General features: G+C 39.3%; 1 protein-coding gene across 1 annotated transcript; it reads left to right on the top strand.

Moving 5' to 3' along the window:
• Positions 1–258: 258 nt before the first annotated feature.
• On the top strand, positions 259–17,913 carry LOC137093240 (uro-adherence factor A-like). The gene is made up of 22 exons (XM_067458030.1): positions 259–359; positions 950–2,449; positions 3,827–3,888; positions 4,233–4,271; positions 4,366–4,415; positions 4,498–4,610; positions 4,694–4,804; positions 4,948–5,073; positions 6,884–7,000; positions 7,112–7,236; positions 7,397–8,420; positions 10,093–10,171; positions 10,329–10,363; positions 10,483–10,614; positions 11,780–11,919; positions 12,047–12,233; positions 12,359–12,490; positions 12,586–12,716; positions 13,217–13,274; positions 13,806–13,944; positions 17,021–17,142; positions 17,263–17,913. The coding sequence occupies exons 2-22, from the start codon at positions 1,169–1,171 to the stop codon at positions 17,287–17,289; spliced, it is 4,230 nt and encodes a 1,409-aa protein (XP_067314131.1). The 5' UTR covers positions 259–359; positions 950–1,168; the 3' UTR covers positions 17,290–17,913.

Genomic DNA, 17,913 nt, shown 5'->3' with positions numbered 1-17,913 from the left:
TTTTACTATCTAACCTATCTATTTCTATCATGGCATGGCATCCACAGTTTTCTCTGCATTACTTTAGTTTTAGTACAGTTATTTTTACTACTGCAACATCAGTTAAAATAAATAATGTCAAACATTGAATGCCAATCTGAATGCCAAGTTATCACAGCTTCGTTGTTTTAAGGGATTGTATTAAAGATATGTAATACAAATGTAACAAACAACATTTCTGTCGTGACTTTTATTTTAAAATATCGCGCTTCCGTTTCCGTTTAAAAAAAAAAAAAACACTAGACAAGTACGTTACAGCTCCCTTCATCAGAACTGCTGTTTTAAAGATCTTCAGTGGTCCTTTATTGCAGCTTCTGTAGGTGAGTTTATATTAATGGCTCAAACTAAATTATTAGTTCCTACGTAATACGATCTGTAATTTGGTGATGGGTCATATAATATTGCCGTTGCATTAGCGCAAATACGGCGCTTAGCATCGATCAGGCCCAAACGTAAATAATTTACCATACAGGCAAAACAACCCCAAATTGTTCTTTACTTTTATGTTGGAAAAACAATTTCCATGCCCGGTTGAGGTAGTTTATATAAAAATCTCCAGCTGTAACATGCAATATTTTTCTTCGTGTTTAATAATTTACAATTACGTGCAAGTGCTTTGTAAAAATCATGTTGAAATGAAAGCAGAAGTGATTAAACGTTGTGGGCGGGGGAAACCGTAAAGGTTATCCAGTTAAAGATGCTTTCCCTCATATTTATACAATTTAACCTAAAAAAAAAAATAGGTTAATGATGAGCTAAGAAACGTTTATATGCCGGCTATCAGTTTATTGATGTACGAAGTTTATTTACTTAACGAGTTGTCATATATTACTGGCTTGATACAGCTGAAGTTTTATAAATCAAATCCAGTGACATCCGCAAAGTGAATGATTTGATTTTTCATCTCAAGGTAAGGCTGATACAGGTGACACACCTCACTGGATTGACCGGCAGATCTTCCACCTGGAACTGACCTCTACGATATTTTAATATCAATGTAAGGAGATTCTCCTTATTAACATCTTGTTAACAGGTGAGCAGCAGCCATCACTGCAAGAGCTGCTTTTTTTTTGGCAGCGTCTGTAAGGTCCTACACTCATTTGACCACTTGGACCTTTGACTTTGAGACATGTCTTACAATCATCCATATCGAAACCCCCCAGATGATTTCAGTGCAAACAATGACAAATACAAAGACTCACAACGAATTTATCCCCGGGATTCTAACGCCTACATGCCAAGAATTAGGAACACATCTTCAGAGCAGACATCTCTATCCTCATCAGAAATGTCGATGTTCCCACCTGGTAAGGCTTTGTCCTTTCTGCATAGCTGTGGACTGGATACTGAAGACCTTAAAACTCTGGCCGAGCTTCCTGAGCATCTCATCACAGCCGATGCTCTTCCTGACCTTCTTACAGAGATCAAAAAGAAGAAAATTTCTAGGACTTCTTCATCTAGGTCCAGTGCACTCCAAGCCAGCACATCAACTCGTTCCTGGGATGATCGGAGCAACACTCAATCGGTTGAGTATCCTTTGGATTTGCCCGTACGTCAGTCGTATTCCCTTAATCGAGAACAAAATCCAAACTGGGATGACCGCTGGGGGAACGTCCAACAAACAAGCTCTCAGACACGCACGTACACCAGTTCAGAGTCAAACTACGTGGTTGAGTACAACCATCTGAAAGACAAAACGTCTTATTGTGATAATCCGTCTTCTTATGCCACAGAACCATCAAGGCAGTCTTATGGTAACTACGGCAGAAACATCAGTCAATCCTCAAATGTGTCCAGTAGAGACATCAGGCAATCCTCAAATGTGTCCAGTAGAGACATCAGGCAATCCTCAAATGTGTCCAGTAGGGACATCAGTCTATCCTCACATCGCTCTGGCAGAGACATCACTCAGTCCTCACTCCTGTCCGGTAGAGACTTCAGTCAGTCCTCACACCTGTCCAGTAGAGATATCAGTCAGTCCTCCCACCTGTCCAGTGGAGACTTCAGTCAGTCCTCACACCTGTCAAGCAGAGACGTTGGTCTTCCGTCACTCCTGTCCAGCAGAGATGTCGGCCAACCCTCATTTTTGTCCAGCCAAGGCATCGGTTCACACTCACTAATGTCCAGAAGAGACATCGTTCCACCCTCAAACCTGTCCAGCAGAGACATCGGCCCACCTGCATTCTTGTCCAGCAGAGACGTTGGTCTACCCTCGCTTCTGTCCATTAGAGACCTTGCTCCAACCTCACTCCTGTCCAGCAGAGATGCCAGTCAATCTTCACATCAACGGAGGAAACCGGTGATTCAAATAGTGCCTACAAGGAAGGAGGCGTCAGATTTCCATGGGAAAACTCCACCAGTGTTTCCATATGCATGCGTACTCTGCGAAATCACTGTCCTCTCTAACAAGGTAAGTAGTCTTTTTGTTCTCAGATTCTGCATTACCAGCTATTTACCTGACATTTTCAGGCAAAATACACATGAGCGTACTGGGGCATATGAGGTAAGTCCAAGTAGCATGGTTATTATCCATTAAGGTATTAATGCATTAAAGGCTAGTTAAATCCAAAATGAAAATTGTCATTTATTTATCCTCATGATGTACCAAACTTAATAAAGACAAAAGTAATATAAAAACAGTCACTTCCACACTGTATGCCAAATCGTCAGAAGCCTTTTGATACCTGAAGTCGTTATCCCTCTGCCATTGTCCCCAAATGTCATTTCCACTTTCCCGTATATGCGAATTTGCTGTGTCACGACTGGTCACAAGACATGCAAAACCCAATGGAGTTTGATGACACTGGGTGTGACGTATCTTGATACAAGTATGCACCTGCAGGAATGATTTTAGAAATGTATTAAATGTATGTGAAATTATAATGTGTCCCAAAGCATAGTATGTCGAAACGAGTATGTCGAAAGTCCCCGGATGGTCTACTATTTCCAGTAGATTTTTGAAGTGTGGATCTGTGCACACTGTAAAGGCTAATATTGTCCACAACTCATTGCACTTTGGAGGAAGATTCACTTTCAAAGTGTACAAAAAAAATTACAAAACATGGCAGATATGCACAACCAACTGGGAGCTGCATATAATCAGTTTAACCTGATAAAAAATATGTATTTAATGTTATCCGTGGTATATTTAATCTCCAATAATAATGTGGACTTTTTAAAGATCTGTTTGGCCATTAACTTTTAATTGCTTCATTATGCATTAATATGAGGAGAGTCTCCGCGTGAATGCAGATCAACATGCTACTGCATTTCTCTGATACGGTAGGAAATGAAATGTGAAGGATTTTAACTGTGACATGAGGACTGACATGTCAGTTTACGTTGACAGGATGCGACAGAGCAAAGATGCAATTGTGTGATGTGCTAGTGTATCCCAAACCTGTTTACTCTTTCGCTGCACACTCAAAAGTACTTATTCTTCATAAAAAGAGTGCATACTTTTTGGCCATAGTACAAGTAGGCAAATTGAGACACAGCTTAGATAATTTACTAACTGGTCATTATGCTTTTGTTTGACTTGTTCTGTTAAGAAATAGAGGATCCAAAATGTAAAATCTAATTAAATTTGATAAAATAATTAGTTGGAGGGCTTGATTTATAACTGTGAAATCAGCACAGCAGTATGCATGACTTTCGTAAATGCACTCATTTAAAATTGATATCCATAATCGGTATGGACAAAATGTAGAGACTATAAATTGACATTATAAATTATGGTGAGTTTGATTGAATGGTTGAATATTGAGAGATGTTACTTGTGTTTTAGGACTGGTCTGTGCATGTAAAAGGACCCCAACATGCTAATAGTCAACTCAGTCTTGTGGAAAAGTAAGTTCTTCAACTTTGTTCCAAAAGTCATGTTATTCATTTCGGGCCAACACAAAATGTCAAGTGGTTTAAGAAACACATATTTAGAGTAAAGACGGTAACAATTTAACATGAAACAGTACTGAAGTCAATGTACAAACCAAGGATGTGCAATTCTTTGCAACATTTTATAAAGGAGTAATAATATTTAGTATTTTTTTATCTTGTTTTTTAATGTGGTATAACCTCTCTGTGTAGCAAGTTAAAGTTCCTGTAGCGCCACTAGTAGAGCATTATGGTAACAACTGCAAAGTCATTGGTTCAGTTCCACTCACAAACTGAAATCAATAATCCTTTTCCATTAGATATCCAGAGTGGGATCAGACAATCCAATCTGCTCGAAGGTAGTTCATTATTCCCCCATTATATCTTTTGTAAAAAAATAACACACTTTCAGAAATGTGTTCGTTTACATGCTAAACGTATACTCTTTAACAGAAATGAGCCTGGATCTGAGATTGCAAAGTCCAGAACACCACAGGAACGAGGTAAAGCCTTTTCCCCTCCATAGATATTTGATCATCTTTAAGATAAGCTCTTTTATTTAGATTATGTTTAATATTTTTTCAGGTGGAACCTCAAGCAGTAGAAATGGATCGTCTGGCAGCAAAATTAGAGCATCGAACATTAAAAGTGAATCATCAAGCAGTAAAAACCCGAAGCAAACTCAAGCCACAACAAAGGTGTGTTTTTGTTTTCGATGCTCTGTTTCACTTGCTGCTTTAAAAGTTATGTTCTGACATCATTTGACAATATTTGAATACAGTGCAAAGTGGTGTGTGTAAAGTTCGAAGTGAATGAAGTGGACGAAGCTTACCTGAAAAAAGTGCTTGGCCAATTTGGGGCGATTGTCAAAATTATCATGTTTCCTAAATTGGTATGGATTTTATTTTATTTTATTTTTTACATTTATATCTAACTCCTTTAACAAATTTATATGAATCAGTTTTATGCTTAAATGGAATTAAATAATTGTTCTTTTATTTTTTTCTTCTTCCAATAAATATTACATTTTTGTAGGCTTTTGTGGAGATGGGAACAGCAGGCCAGGCAGAGGATATAGTGAAATATTTCCTACATAACCCCTTGTTGATCAGAGGAGAAATTATAAAATTTTCTCTGTCTGCAGCATTCAGTTTCTTACAGGTGAGAAATGGTCATTATAATTGAATGTTAAATGCTTATCTGATTAGAGATTAAAGCTGCTGTAGACCAGGATTTTTGATGTCATGTACCCTCTTCCTAAAAAAGGAATACAGCTATATATTATATTGTCATTGTACAAATCCTTAAATAATTTATTAAAGAAAAAAATATTTGTCGTTAAAAGGGGGGTGAAATGCTGTTTCATGCATACTGAGCTTTTTACACTGTTAAAGACTTGGATTCCCATCCTAAACATAGAAAAAGTTTCAAACACTAAGTTGGGCATTTGATGGAGTATTTCTGTGTCAAAAATACTCCTTCCAGTTTCCCACAAGTTTCGGAGAGTTTTTTTCGAGTATGGGTCCGCTTGACGTCGACAGAGCGGAAGGTCCTTGTATGGGCTCTTATCCCGGAAGGGTGCGCGCGACTGCGGCGAAAGAGCAAATGCACGCCCATAAACACTGCTCTCAAGGTGCAGATTCACTCGTCCGTGCAACACTTATGTTGTGCCGCGCTCCACTTCATTCCTATGGGTGACATCAAACGACTTTAATGCGCCTGCACAGCATTCTGGGAAGGCAGCGCTGCATTTGAACCAATTTGAACGCAGAAATGACGAGAAGAGTCACATCACGCTTCGGTCGTATCGCAATAATGGATCTCCACAGTCTCTGCTGTCTCAGGACTTCACGAAATCAACAAGAAGTGTGTTTTTGACGGAGGTCCCAGCGATAAAGATTCACGGTCCTGCTTTGGAAGCAGGTAGTGAGTAAAACTGCTTCAAATGTCTATGTTGGTTATCGTCGCGTAAGTAAACATCAGTAAACAACACGATCGTGTATACGTTAGTTAATTTATCAATGGAGCATGCAATGTATGGTGTGTGCTTAATTACATTTGTTTAGCTGACTAATATGTCAGTTTGTTTATTGTAAAACCACCCAAACAAAGCTAGGGGACGAAGTGTGCTTCGTCATTCAAATGCACTAACGTTACTCCATTGTTGTTCTATGTATAACGTTACACTAGTCTGACGTGCAAATCATGTCCTCATAAACTGCGAGTAAAGACACACAAATGTTGACAGGCCACTAAATACAGTCCATACCACAGAGACGGACGTCCTGCTGTTGCTGTTTCTCCTGTTCAATTTATTTCAGCCTCTGGATCTGATTCTGAATCATATGTGTTAGTTGAATCTGATTGATAGCCATGGTTTATTAGAGTAACATTTTCTTTTCCACGCTTGAGGATGACAGCTTTCAGCAATCTCTCGTGCAGTAGCTGCGCGCTCGTCATTCTTTAGCTCCGTCCACACGATACGCCTCCAGGCGCTCGTTTTTTCCGGAAAGACTCGGTACAGCCTATCTTTCTTTTATAAATATATATACTCATAGGTACTTGACGTGAGATTGACTGAAACTGAGTGTTTCACCTCCCCTTTACGTTTCATCACATTTTGAGCCATTTGGAAATTCCTCCAGGCTAATACACGGGCGAGTTAAACACGGCCTCATTTTCCAAAACCCCATCATATAAAAATACTTTTGTAGTCTGAGATAAACAAGAAGTGCTGTCAAAGCCTCCATAAGCAAAATAGCTCATGACAATTTTAACTGCATATAAAGCTGAATATTGTGATTTTAAGTTGAATGATCCAATTAATGCATTCAGCTTCTTGCTTCCCAGTCTAATTCAGATATATCTGGAAGGTATCAGGAATTTTTCCATGTGACTTGCATCTATTTGGTTTGTGTTAGTTTAGAGATTTGACACAAATGCTAATTTAATGATTTCCTTTATGTTTCAGAGTTCTCTTGTTGTGAGCTTTTCACCATTACATCCTGGAGAAGGCATAAGCTCTGAGTTGACGGCCATTGCCAAGCGTTTCGGATCAGTAAAAAATTCACTGTTTCTGCCAAGCCGGGTAGCCAAACTCATTATTGCGCAAATTTTTCTGTGAACTTATTTTAATGCCATGTTCTTTGTCTTCAGTTATCTATATTGTATAAAGACTGTGTAATGTGTATTTGTACAGGGATATGTGGAGATGGCCAATGTGGAAGAGGCCAACAAATTGGTGGGGCACTATTCAACCAATTCTCTCAAATTAAAAGGAAAAACCATTAACGTTTGCTTCTCAGCTGAGTACCAGACGCTTAGGTAAACACGGTTTGCTGACTTGTAGACACCTTTTCATTCTTTGTTTTTTTTGCATTTGGACATTGCTACACTAGTGATATTATACACTTGATTTGATGTGATTTGTTTCCATTCTGCTTCTAAAATGATAACATGTTTGATATTTGACTTCATGGTCCAGTGATGTTGACAAAGAAAAATCACCAGTACCTTATAGCAGCAGGAGGAGGAGAAATAGCAGCCCGAAAAGGAGATCCCGTAGTTCCCGAAGACACTCTCCCAGCCCCAAGCGAAGAGTCTCTGAAGAAAGGTCCAGGTCTCGTAGGAGTCAAGACTCGAAGAACCGAGAAGATAGTCGACGTTCTCGGGAGAGAACTAAGGAGAGCTCTAGACGGGACAGCTCATCTACATCCCATTCCAAAAAAAGCTCTCCTTTAAAAGATCAGAAAATAAAAACAGAAGAGAGTGTGGAGGAGATTGTTGAAGAAAACCAGAATCTGCCTGACATCATGGGGGATGATAGTGATCTTGAAGGAGTGGAAGTTATAGCAGATGACGGTGAAGAACTGAATTCAGAAGATGAGTTCACAGTGGATGATGAGCTAGACGATGAGGAATATGAAATCACAGATGTTCTGACAGAACAGGATACACTTGAAGATGCCCAGACTGTGAAGGAGTCAAATGATCAGACTAAACCTTCAGACATGGATACATCTAAAGTAAAGCCAGAGACATCTGAGTGTGTACCAACTGCTACAACTTCAGATAGATTAAGTGATTGTAAGGAAGCCCAGGAGTTTCAACAAGAAGAGCAAAAAGAACTTCAACAAGGAGAGCAAAATGAGCTTCAGCAAGAAGAGCCGAAAGAGCTTAAAGAAGGAGAGCAGAAAGAGCTTAAAGAAGGAGAGCAGAAAGAGCATCAACAAGGAGAGCAGAAAGAGCATCAACAAGGAGAGCAGAAAGAGCATCAACAAGGAGAGCAGAAAGAGCTTCAACAAGGAGAACAGAAAGAGCTTCAACAAGGAAAGCAGAAAGAGCTTCAACAAGGAGAGCAGAAAGAGCTTCAACAAGGAAAGCAGAAAGAGCTTCAACAAGGAGAGCAGAAAGAGCTTCAACAAGGAAAGCAGAAAGAGCATCAACAAGGAGAACAGAAAGAGCTTCAACAAGGAGAGCAGAAATTTGAAACTGGGGAAATGGAAGAGGTAAATACAACTGAAAGTAATAGTTACATACAATACATTTTGAAGGTATGATTACTTTTTGAAGGTATGATTACTTTTTAGCTGTTAGGGAGACAAATCTTAAAATTGTCATGGCCTAGTAGCTGTGAAGCTCATTCGGGTGACACCAGGGGCCTGGCCTGGACTGTACACATTGGTCAATGTGCCCTCTGATCGATGATTGTACCAGCCATAGACTGTAAAAAAGCTGTCTCAGCTGTCAATCATGACGTCACACCACCCGTTTTTATAGCATGAAATAACTAACTAAAAGTAAACTGATTTAAAGAACGGACATTTGAAATGAAATTGTGATTTAAAAACTGCCTACAATTACAGGAGCCATCTTTACGGAAAGTTATTTAAAGTGTAAATTGATTGTTTAGTTTGTTTCGCGTCCATTATAAAACATGGAGGGACGAAGGCTTTGACCTCTACTGAGACTGGCCACCTCGGGGCGATCGAGGCGTGAAGGCTTCAGTTTCTAAAGCCCCTTTCACACTGCACGTCGGACCCGCAATATTCCCGGAACATTGCCAGGTCGCCTTCTGTGTGAAAGCAACCACATCCCGGAATTGATTACAGAATTGAACCCGAGCCTGGACCTAGTAACATTGCGGAATTCGACCCGGGACGAGCGCTGTGTGAACAAAAGCCAAAACTAATCCCGCAACGTGTACGTAGTTATCGTGCGACTCCTAGAGCTTGTTTTTTCAATAATACAACCCTGCAGTGCCAGAAGAGCTAGTCGGTGTTTTAAACTCAGGGAGTGTTCGTATAAAAAAGAAACTAAAATTAAACAAGCAGAAATGTGCGCAAACTGGACACAAGTCGAGACCACGGAGCTCCTTACTATCCGCGCTGAAGCTGAGATCGCTCGCCATTATACATCACATCAGGATGTCACGTGTCAACTCCACCCGGGACCGTTACGGGTTGCGTGTGAAAGCACACATATTACGGTATTTCGCTGGCAGTGTGAATGGACCAAATCTAGCGACCCGGGAACAAATGCCGGGTCGCATTATCCGTGTATTTGCCGGAATCGCAGTGTGAAAGGGGCTTCAGAGGAGTGCTACAGGCCTGGCGCCGGCACCCCATGCAATATTTATTATGTATCTATTATTTTACATGTATGATGAATTCATGTACAATTAGTACAACTGACAATTAGTCTAGAACTTTAAATTAGGCTTGTGTATTTATGACATTGATTACTACTTTATTTGTTCAGAAACGGAAATAACTTAAAATGTCATTTGTGTATTGTATTTTTTTTTTTTTTTGTAATCTACATAATGCAGCAAAACTACAGCACTTCCCATATGCTTTTTTTTCGGAGCTGCCAGCACTGGAAACTTTGGCGTCGTCGGTTGACGGACACCCCAAATAATAATAAAAAAAAAAGATATATTATTAAATTGCATTTATAAAATTACCAGTGTACAAAACTACAAGGTTTCGTGTTTGTTTTTCCCCCCGTTTTCTTCCTGTCTTATTTGTTGCACCTGTTTCTGAAACTTGCATTATCTACATGTTTATTTTATTTCATTTTTTTCTTTAACGTGTGCTCGGGTGCTAACCCTGGTGATGCATTGTTGCATTCTATATTTAAAATGTAAAGAAACAAATCTATCCTTTTCTGTTTGTGTAGAAGGAAACAGATTTTCCAGGGAATCTAGAAAACTTGCCCACCTCAGATGAATTTAAGGAGGAAGTGCTGACAGATCAAGGTATTTATTGTGCAGTTATTCAAAATTCAATCATAAAAGCAATATACTTTTGCTTTATGTTTACTTAAAAGAGCTTTACAAAAGAACTGTGTCATTGTTCTTTATTAATTTTAGAGATTTGAGAGCTAATTGAGAAAGTGTGTTCATTCTGTTTTAGGTGATGAAATGGAGATCTCCAATTCTGTCACTGAGGTTAGTCTGTTTTCCCTTGAAATGTGTTTGTGAGTGTGGATATATGGAACAAAAATGATGTCTTCCATTAATTACCCAAATGAACTTTGCGTTCTGTATAATTTGCTTAATTTCATTAGGGAAAGTATGGCAAAGTTCTTGAGGTGGCAGGATTTCCAGTGGCAAAAAAATACAGTGAAAATGATTTGCTGAAAATTGGGGAAAAATACGGCGATGTGGCTGACTGCTGTTTGGTTCGCTCCAGTCGAAAGGTAAAATTTTCAAATTGAACAATTTCGACATTGATTAGAAAGAAAAAGTGTATGCAAAATGTGCAAATCTTCAAACTGTTCATATGCAATTTAAAACATTACATACTTGCATGACTTAACATAGCCCAAAATCCAGAAAGTCTTAAATTCAAGAAGTCATATGATACAATCTTTGTAGCCTGATGTCGTCATACTCAATTCTATTCGTAATATGAGTCTGATACTGCTCCATTGGGCTGTAACTATGGGGTGTGTACAACCAATAGCACAGTGCGCTCACCACACACCAGCGATAGGTGGAGAGAAGAGAGGGTGATGGAGCCAATTCACTGGATAGGGATTATTAGGAGGCCATGATTGGTAAGGGCCAATCGAGGGAATTTGGCCAGGACCCATTAGAAAATGTGAGGGAGATTCACAATGAGTGGACTGCAGCTGGAGTCAGTGCTTCAAGAACCACTATGCACAAACATGCAAGACATGGGTTTCAGCTTTCGCATTCCTTCTGTCAAGCCACTCTTGAACAACAGACAGCGTCCGAAGCATCTCGCCTGGGCTAAAGACAAAAAGGACTGGACTGTTGCTGAGCTGCCCAAAGTTATGTTTTCTGATGAAAGTAAATTTTGCATTTACTTAGAAATTAGAGTCTGGAGGAAGAGAGGAGAGGCACACAATCCACGTTGTTTTAGGTCCAGTGTAAAGTTTCCACAGTCAATGATGGTTTGGGGTGCCATTTCATCTGCTGGTGTTGGTCCACTGTGTTTTCTGAGGTCAAAGGTCAACACAGCCATATACCAGGACGGTTTAGAGCACTTCATGCTTCCTGCTGCTGACAAGCTTTATGGAGATGCAGATTTAATTTTCCAACAGGACCTGGCACCTGCACACAGTGCCAAAGCAACCAGTACCTGGTTTAAGGACCATGGTATCCCTGTTCTTAATTGGCCAGCAAACTCACCTGACCTTAACCTCATAGAAAATCTATGGGGTATTGTGAAGAGGAAGATTCGATATGCCAGACCCAACAATACAAAAGGGCTGAAGGCCACTCTTAGCTCTCATTTGAATGGAATTAGTTTAATAAATCAACTTTGTGATGATTTTTTAATTTTATGACCAGCACCTGTGTGTAGAAATTCATCAGTTTTAATTGTTTTCATTGCAGGTGGAGAAGGCATTAATAGAGATGGTGGATGCTGATGCTGCTGCAAAACTTGAAGCGGAGTCTAAAAGGCTGCGCATTAGACTAGGTGGCAAAATCTTGAGAATAACTGTGTCAAAGACGTACAGCCAAGTGAATAAAGGGTAACTCTCCATTTGACATTTCTCAAATAAAATCATTTTTCTATTGCTGTATTGTGCTTGGGTGTTCTGATGTGCTCATTCATAAAAGAAACACAACTGATGATGTTCGATTCTGTTTCGGGAAAAGTGTTGACTCGGGGAGAGCGGAAGGTGAGGAACAAGATGAAGAGAAAAATAAAGAGCCGTCATGCTCATTGGCGTCCAGTGAGGAGAGTACAGTAGTGATGGCTGAGACGGAGACGTCTGAAGAAATTGCTGAGGCTCAGAAGGAAACTTACACGGATGCCATCATGCAAATGTCTAGTGATGAGGAGGTACAATAAAGAAATAATTTAACATGGGGTCCAAAATTAATCTCTAATATAATATAATTTTCTTTTTCTGGAGACCACAAAGCATGTGTAAGCATTGCAGTATCATTGTTTTTCCAACACTTCAGGAAGTGTATGGCAGAGTTCTCCGGATCAGAAATCTTCCAATGCCTGATGAATATACTGATGCAGATTTTCTGAGCATCGCAGAACCATATGGGAAAATAAAACGTCATTGGATGTTTCGCCTCCATCGAACGGTCAGTAAATAATAACTGCCATATCTTTATTTTGAGCGTGTTTAGTGAATGAAGTCATCAATGAAATCTTGCAATTCTCTCTTTTTTTCCTCCAGGGACTGATTGAAATGGAAAATGCATGTGATGCAGAAATGGTTGTATCTGCGGCCAATATGAATAAAATTACAGTTGCTGGAAAACATCCCAAGGTTTCAGTGTCTACCAAACATGCCCATTTAAATAAAAGGTATTGAAGTGAAATTAATTGATGTACTTTAGTTTTTACTAAAACTACACATTCAGAACTTTAAACGCTTATGGAGAATTATTATAGTTAGCTATTAATTTAATTATCAATTAGTCATTAAGTCATTACAACAATGAAAAACGTATGGAAAAAACAGTTGGACTGCAACAGAAAAAAAGTTCAGTATCTAATTAAAATATTAATTCTAATTAAATATTTGTTGGATGTTAAATTCAGATTTTAAAAGCACTACGTTTAATTAAATTAAAAGTATTCGGGTAATGATTTTTTATTTTTTTTTGATGATGGTAACTGTAATGGGATATGAAAGTCTCTTATAATCACAGGAAAAATATTGTCACGTTACTGTTCTTCTGATTGAATACTGGAAAAAAAAAAGGATTTTATGCTATTATATTCTGTTTTAGCCTTCAATTTGCACATTGTTAGAGGAATGTATTTTTTCCATTAAAACGTTTTTGTATTGTATTGTTTGCTAGGTACTTTCTACATGGACCTGGTGGTGATTCTTTACAAACCTCATCTGAGTTGGAGAAGGTAAAGAATGAATCCAAGGGGCTGTTTACACAACACCCTTTTCAATTTGTATGCGCTTTGGCCATTCATCTGCACACCAACAGCATTTTTGTATCCTGAAAATGCAAGCTTTGGGTTTTAAAAATGCAAGTTTTTGAAATCTTAGTGTAACTGTCTCAGAGTAAACTACAAGAACAAATTTGTTAAAACAGTGACCTCACGTGTATTACCCGTTCAGTCTATAGGCGCATTGTGTTTCTTTACAAATTGACATCGCCAGCTACTGGCCTGACAGCACAATGCAGCATTTCTAATCTTTTTCACGGATCCGTTTGAATGGGAATCATTTTGACAATGTTGTCTGTAGGTGAAAAAAGCGACTACTAACCACTTTTAGCACATTGCTATCTTGTAAACGTTACCCCAAGACCTGATCTTACTGATCAATGGATGTGGAGGTCAATTATTATCACTATTATTTAGTTTTGTAAGCTTTCTCTGCAGTATACCTGCTGATACTGTGCGTTGAATGATGAATTGCACTGCTTTTAGGAGTTCTGGAGTGATAATCAGGATGTGGACTCAGAGGAAGATGAGAAGCAGGTTTCTGACGTTGATGGTGGAAATGGAATGGAGGTGGAAAATTCAGACAGTGTGTCAGAGGCACAAACACAAATGATGGATCCAGTGGGTAAGATCACGTGTCACAGCACACTCTTTAGAAGCTGCTGTTAGAAGCCCAACCCTGATAGAGCTCTGTAGGTTTCCAATGCTTATGGAAAACCAGGATATAAGGAATTTTAAAATTGTGATTTCCAGACCTGAAGCTGTTCTGGAAATAAAAAGGCATGTAAATATTTATAGAGCTTCAACACATTTAAAGAAATATTTCACCCTAAAATGAAAATGATCCTATAATTTACTCACCCTCACGGCATCCTCTGTGTATTTTTCTCATTTCATCCGAGAACAATCAGAGTTATATTAAAAAATATCCTGGCTCTTCTAAGCTTTGTCCTCGACTAAGGATTTAGACAATCGAATCAGAATTGTTGAATCTCTCTATGGTCGACTGATAGTCGAATCATCTGTGTGTGTGTGAATGGGTTGGGAGGGGCACGAAACTGTCAGCAGAAGGGTAAAACTATTTTTATTTTCCTTTACACACTGCACACAGCAACAACTTTTAATAAAGCGAACAAAACTGCCTGCCAACTGACAGACGAACTGACAATGGCTTCCTTATTTAGGTTTAAATAGCCTAAAAGGTAATGTGGTGGATAAACATTAATAAACCGTTTTCTCATAACATGTTAAAGCCGCGATCGAAATACAGAACATCACACAAATATATAAAAGAACATTTTGATAAATAAACCTAAAAAAATACCTGCCTAGAGAGGAAAAGAACACTTTGAGTGCGTTTATATGCACGTTCGGAAGCCAATTGTGCCTAAAGCGGGTGAAGACATACGCAAAGCTCAGCCCCGCGCGCCTCAGGATCTCACTCACACCGTCACCTGACGCACACATTATACACGCAAGCTCAATTTTGAATTGACTGACAGATGAGCTGCACGAACGCTCTGTGGTGCAGCAGGATTTTAAACAACTTCCTGAGTGTCCGCGGACAGGCGCTGAATGCTGCCGCCGGTGAGTGTACACTCATTGAACGTGTTCTAATTTTAAAGGCGCTTAAAGGGGTCGCACACCGATGCTCAGCTCAGCGCCGCGACACGTCTTTAAAATATTGAGCACCCCCATATTGCCAAAATGGTATGGTCCTCGTTTCATAACACCCGCGAAGATTCGACCATGAGATCGGTGGTCGAACCAGGCTCCGCATATCGAATCTTCGAATATTCGGGGTCACCCCTAATATGACTCCACAGTATTGATAAAGGCCTTCTTATGACTATAATTAACGGCGTACTCGAGTCGAGTTCAAGCTGACACTATACAAATTGTGAATAAAAACAGAATGCAATGATGTGGAAGTTTCAAATTTCAATATTTTATTCAGAATACACCATAGATGACATCAAATGTTTAAACTGAGAAAATGTATAATTTTAAGGAGAAAATAAGTTGATTTTAAATTTCATGGCATCAACACATCTCAAAAAAGTTGGGACAAGGCCATGTTTACCACGGTGTGGCATCCCCTCTTCTTTTTATAACAGTCTGCAAACATCTGGGGACTGAGGAGACAAGTCACTCAGGTTTAAGAATAGGAATGTTGTCCCATTCTTGACTAATACAGGCTTCTAGTTTAGACAACTGTCTTAGGTCTTCTTTGCCGCATCTTCCTCTTTATGATGTGCCAAATGTTTTCTACTGGTGAAAGATCTGGACTGCAGGCTGGCCATTTCAGTTCCTAGATACTACTTCTACGCAGTCATGATATTGTAACTGATGCAGTATTAGGGCTGGGACGGTTACCGTTTTACCACAATACCGTGGTCACGTGACACCTACCGTCACTGCCATCACAGTTGGTGGCTGGCTAAATACTTTTTTGCCCCACTGTATACAACAATGCCAAGATCTCTGGAAAGAGGTATGGTTAAGTGATATTTACTGTTACGTGGTTGAGTAAGCAGTCCAATGGTGATGACTACTTCCACTGGTTGCGCTGGGTGACAATGCAGTGAAAAGAACGGGAATCAGTTTCAACAGCCTTGAACATGAAGATCTATGGGATGCCGATCTCTTGGGGGACCAAAGGGTCCTAAAATCTGGAACACGCAGATGAGGTCCTGAAGTAGTTGCAGAAGGTCCGTAATCTGGACCATGCAGACAAAGGAACCTCAAAGTTAAGGTTTGCTCTCCTGAGCTTAACCTTGTTGCAAATGTCTTTGTATCTTCTGCCTTTTTGGGGCCAGACACTCAGAACTTGGTCAATCCGTTTTGGTCTGTCTGGCATGGCGACTCGGAACATGCTGTAGTCGTCTCGCTGGACTAAAACTCTGAACGTAGTGTTTGTTAATGTCTCTTTCCTCACAGGCTGGAGGCTCAGAACGTGGTCGTATCTGTTTCTACCTCGCAAGATGTAGACTCAGATCCTTGGATCTTTTGTTGTCTCTCTGGGTGAACCAGAGGCTCAGGATGTTACGGTGTATCTGTTATGTCTCATCCTTGCTGGACAGACTCAGAACATGTACTATTTATCTCTCTTGAGTAGAGACCTTTATCCTTTTCTGAATAGGAGTAGATTGCAATTTTGCGCTTCTCCATTCCAGTGCTGTGATTGGCCGCTGGTATCAGAGGGGGCACACATTCTCTAGGTGGGTAAAGGGCAGAAACTGCATGTGGACCTGCTTCAAGAAGTCCTGTCCTTTCTGGGCTTGGTTCCAGAAGTTTTCTTCTTGCCCTCCAAAAGGTGTCTGGCTGATGTCCTAGCATCTTTATCTGATGGCGCTGGACATTTAGTTTGTGTTAGTCCAACAAGATCCAGTCAAAATGTAGCTTTGTCCGCTGATATGGGCCAAGAGGAGCCCAGCCATTAACTGGGCCCTGAAATGTGCTGTCCACTACAGTGTAATATAATATAGCCTGAATATTTAATATAACTCTAATTTTGTTTGGCTGAAAGAAGAAAGTCATACACACCTAGTTTTCCATTTTAAATCATGGGATAATTTCATTTTTTGGATGAACTATTCCTTTAAAGAAAATTGTCCTTTTATATTGTGTTGCAGCCATATAATAAAAGCCATTCATGGCTGTGCTATATGCACAACTGATCTATTGCACTTTATCAACAGGGACAGAGTTTGTTCGGCCTGTGGTGGGTTACTTCTGCAGCTTATGTAACGCCATCTATTCCAGCGAGGAAGAGGCCAAGAATGACCACTGCAGGACCCCCTTGCATCATCAAAAGCTGAAGGCATGATCATTTTTTCATATCTATATCTGTTTGAATATATATCAGATTTGATATTTTATCTGTAAAATGGCAAAACAAAACCTGCAGGACTTACATATATTCTTATTCTCTTTCTCTTAGGAGCACAAGGAGCGAAACAGTTCATAATAAAAACCATTTCAAGAATCAAGCCAATCCAGAAAATCTTTCATACAAATTCAATATCATACTCTAGTTAAAGGGATTGTTCAACCAAAAAATAAAAATTGTCATAATTTACACACCCTTATGTTTTTCCAAACCTGTATGAGTTTCTGTCTTCTGTTGAATTCAAAAGAAAAAAATGTTGGTAACCAGATAGTTGACTGTAGTCATCAACTTCCATAATTATAGGGAAAAAAACATACTATGGAAGTCAATGGGTGCCGTCAACTGTCTGGTTACCGACATTTCTTCAGAATATCTTCAGCAGAAAAAAGAAACTCATACAGGAGTAACTTAGGGGTGAGTAAATGATGACAGATTTTTATTTTTGGGTGAACTATCCCTTTAAATCACATAATTTTCTTTGTATGTGTTAAATGATTTAGCATTCCAATACAAATGCAAAATTTAAATTTTATGTTACTGTAGTGATTTCTTTAATTGTTGGTTTTATCTAGTAATATACAAAAAATATTACTAAATGTCATGTTATTAAAAAGGCATGTACTTTCTTGCAGTGTGCTGTTTTAAACTTACAAGTAAAACGGTCAAATCGAGATTGCTCAAATAAAGACATGTCCAGCTGTC

This window comes from Pseudorasbora parva, chromosome 11, assembly GCF_024679245.1.
Source record: "Pseudorasbora parva isolate DD20220531a chromosome 11, ASM2467924v1, whole genome shotgun sequence".
NCBI lineage: Eukaryota > Metazoa > Chordata > Actinopteri > Cypriniformes > Gobionidae > Pseudorasbora > Pseudorasbora parva.
This window is presented reverse-complemented; position numbering and strand designations above follow the sequence as displayed.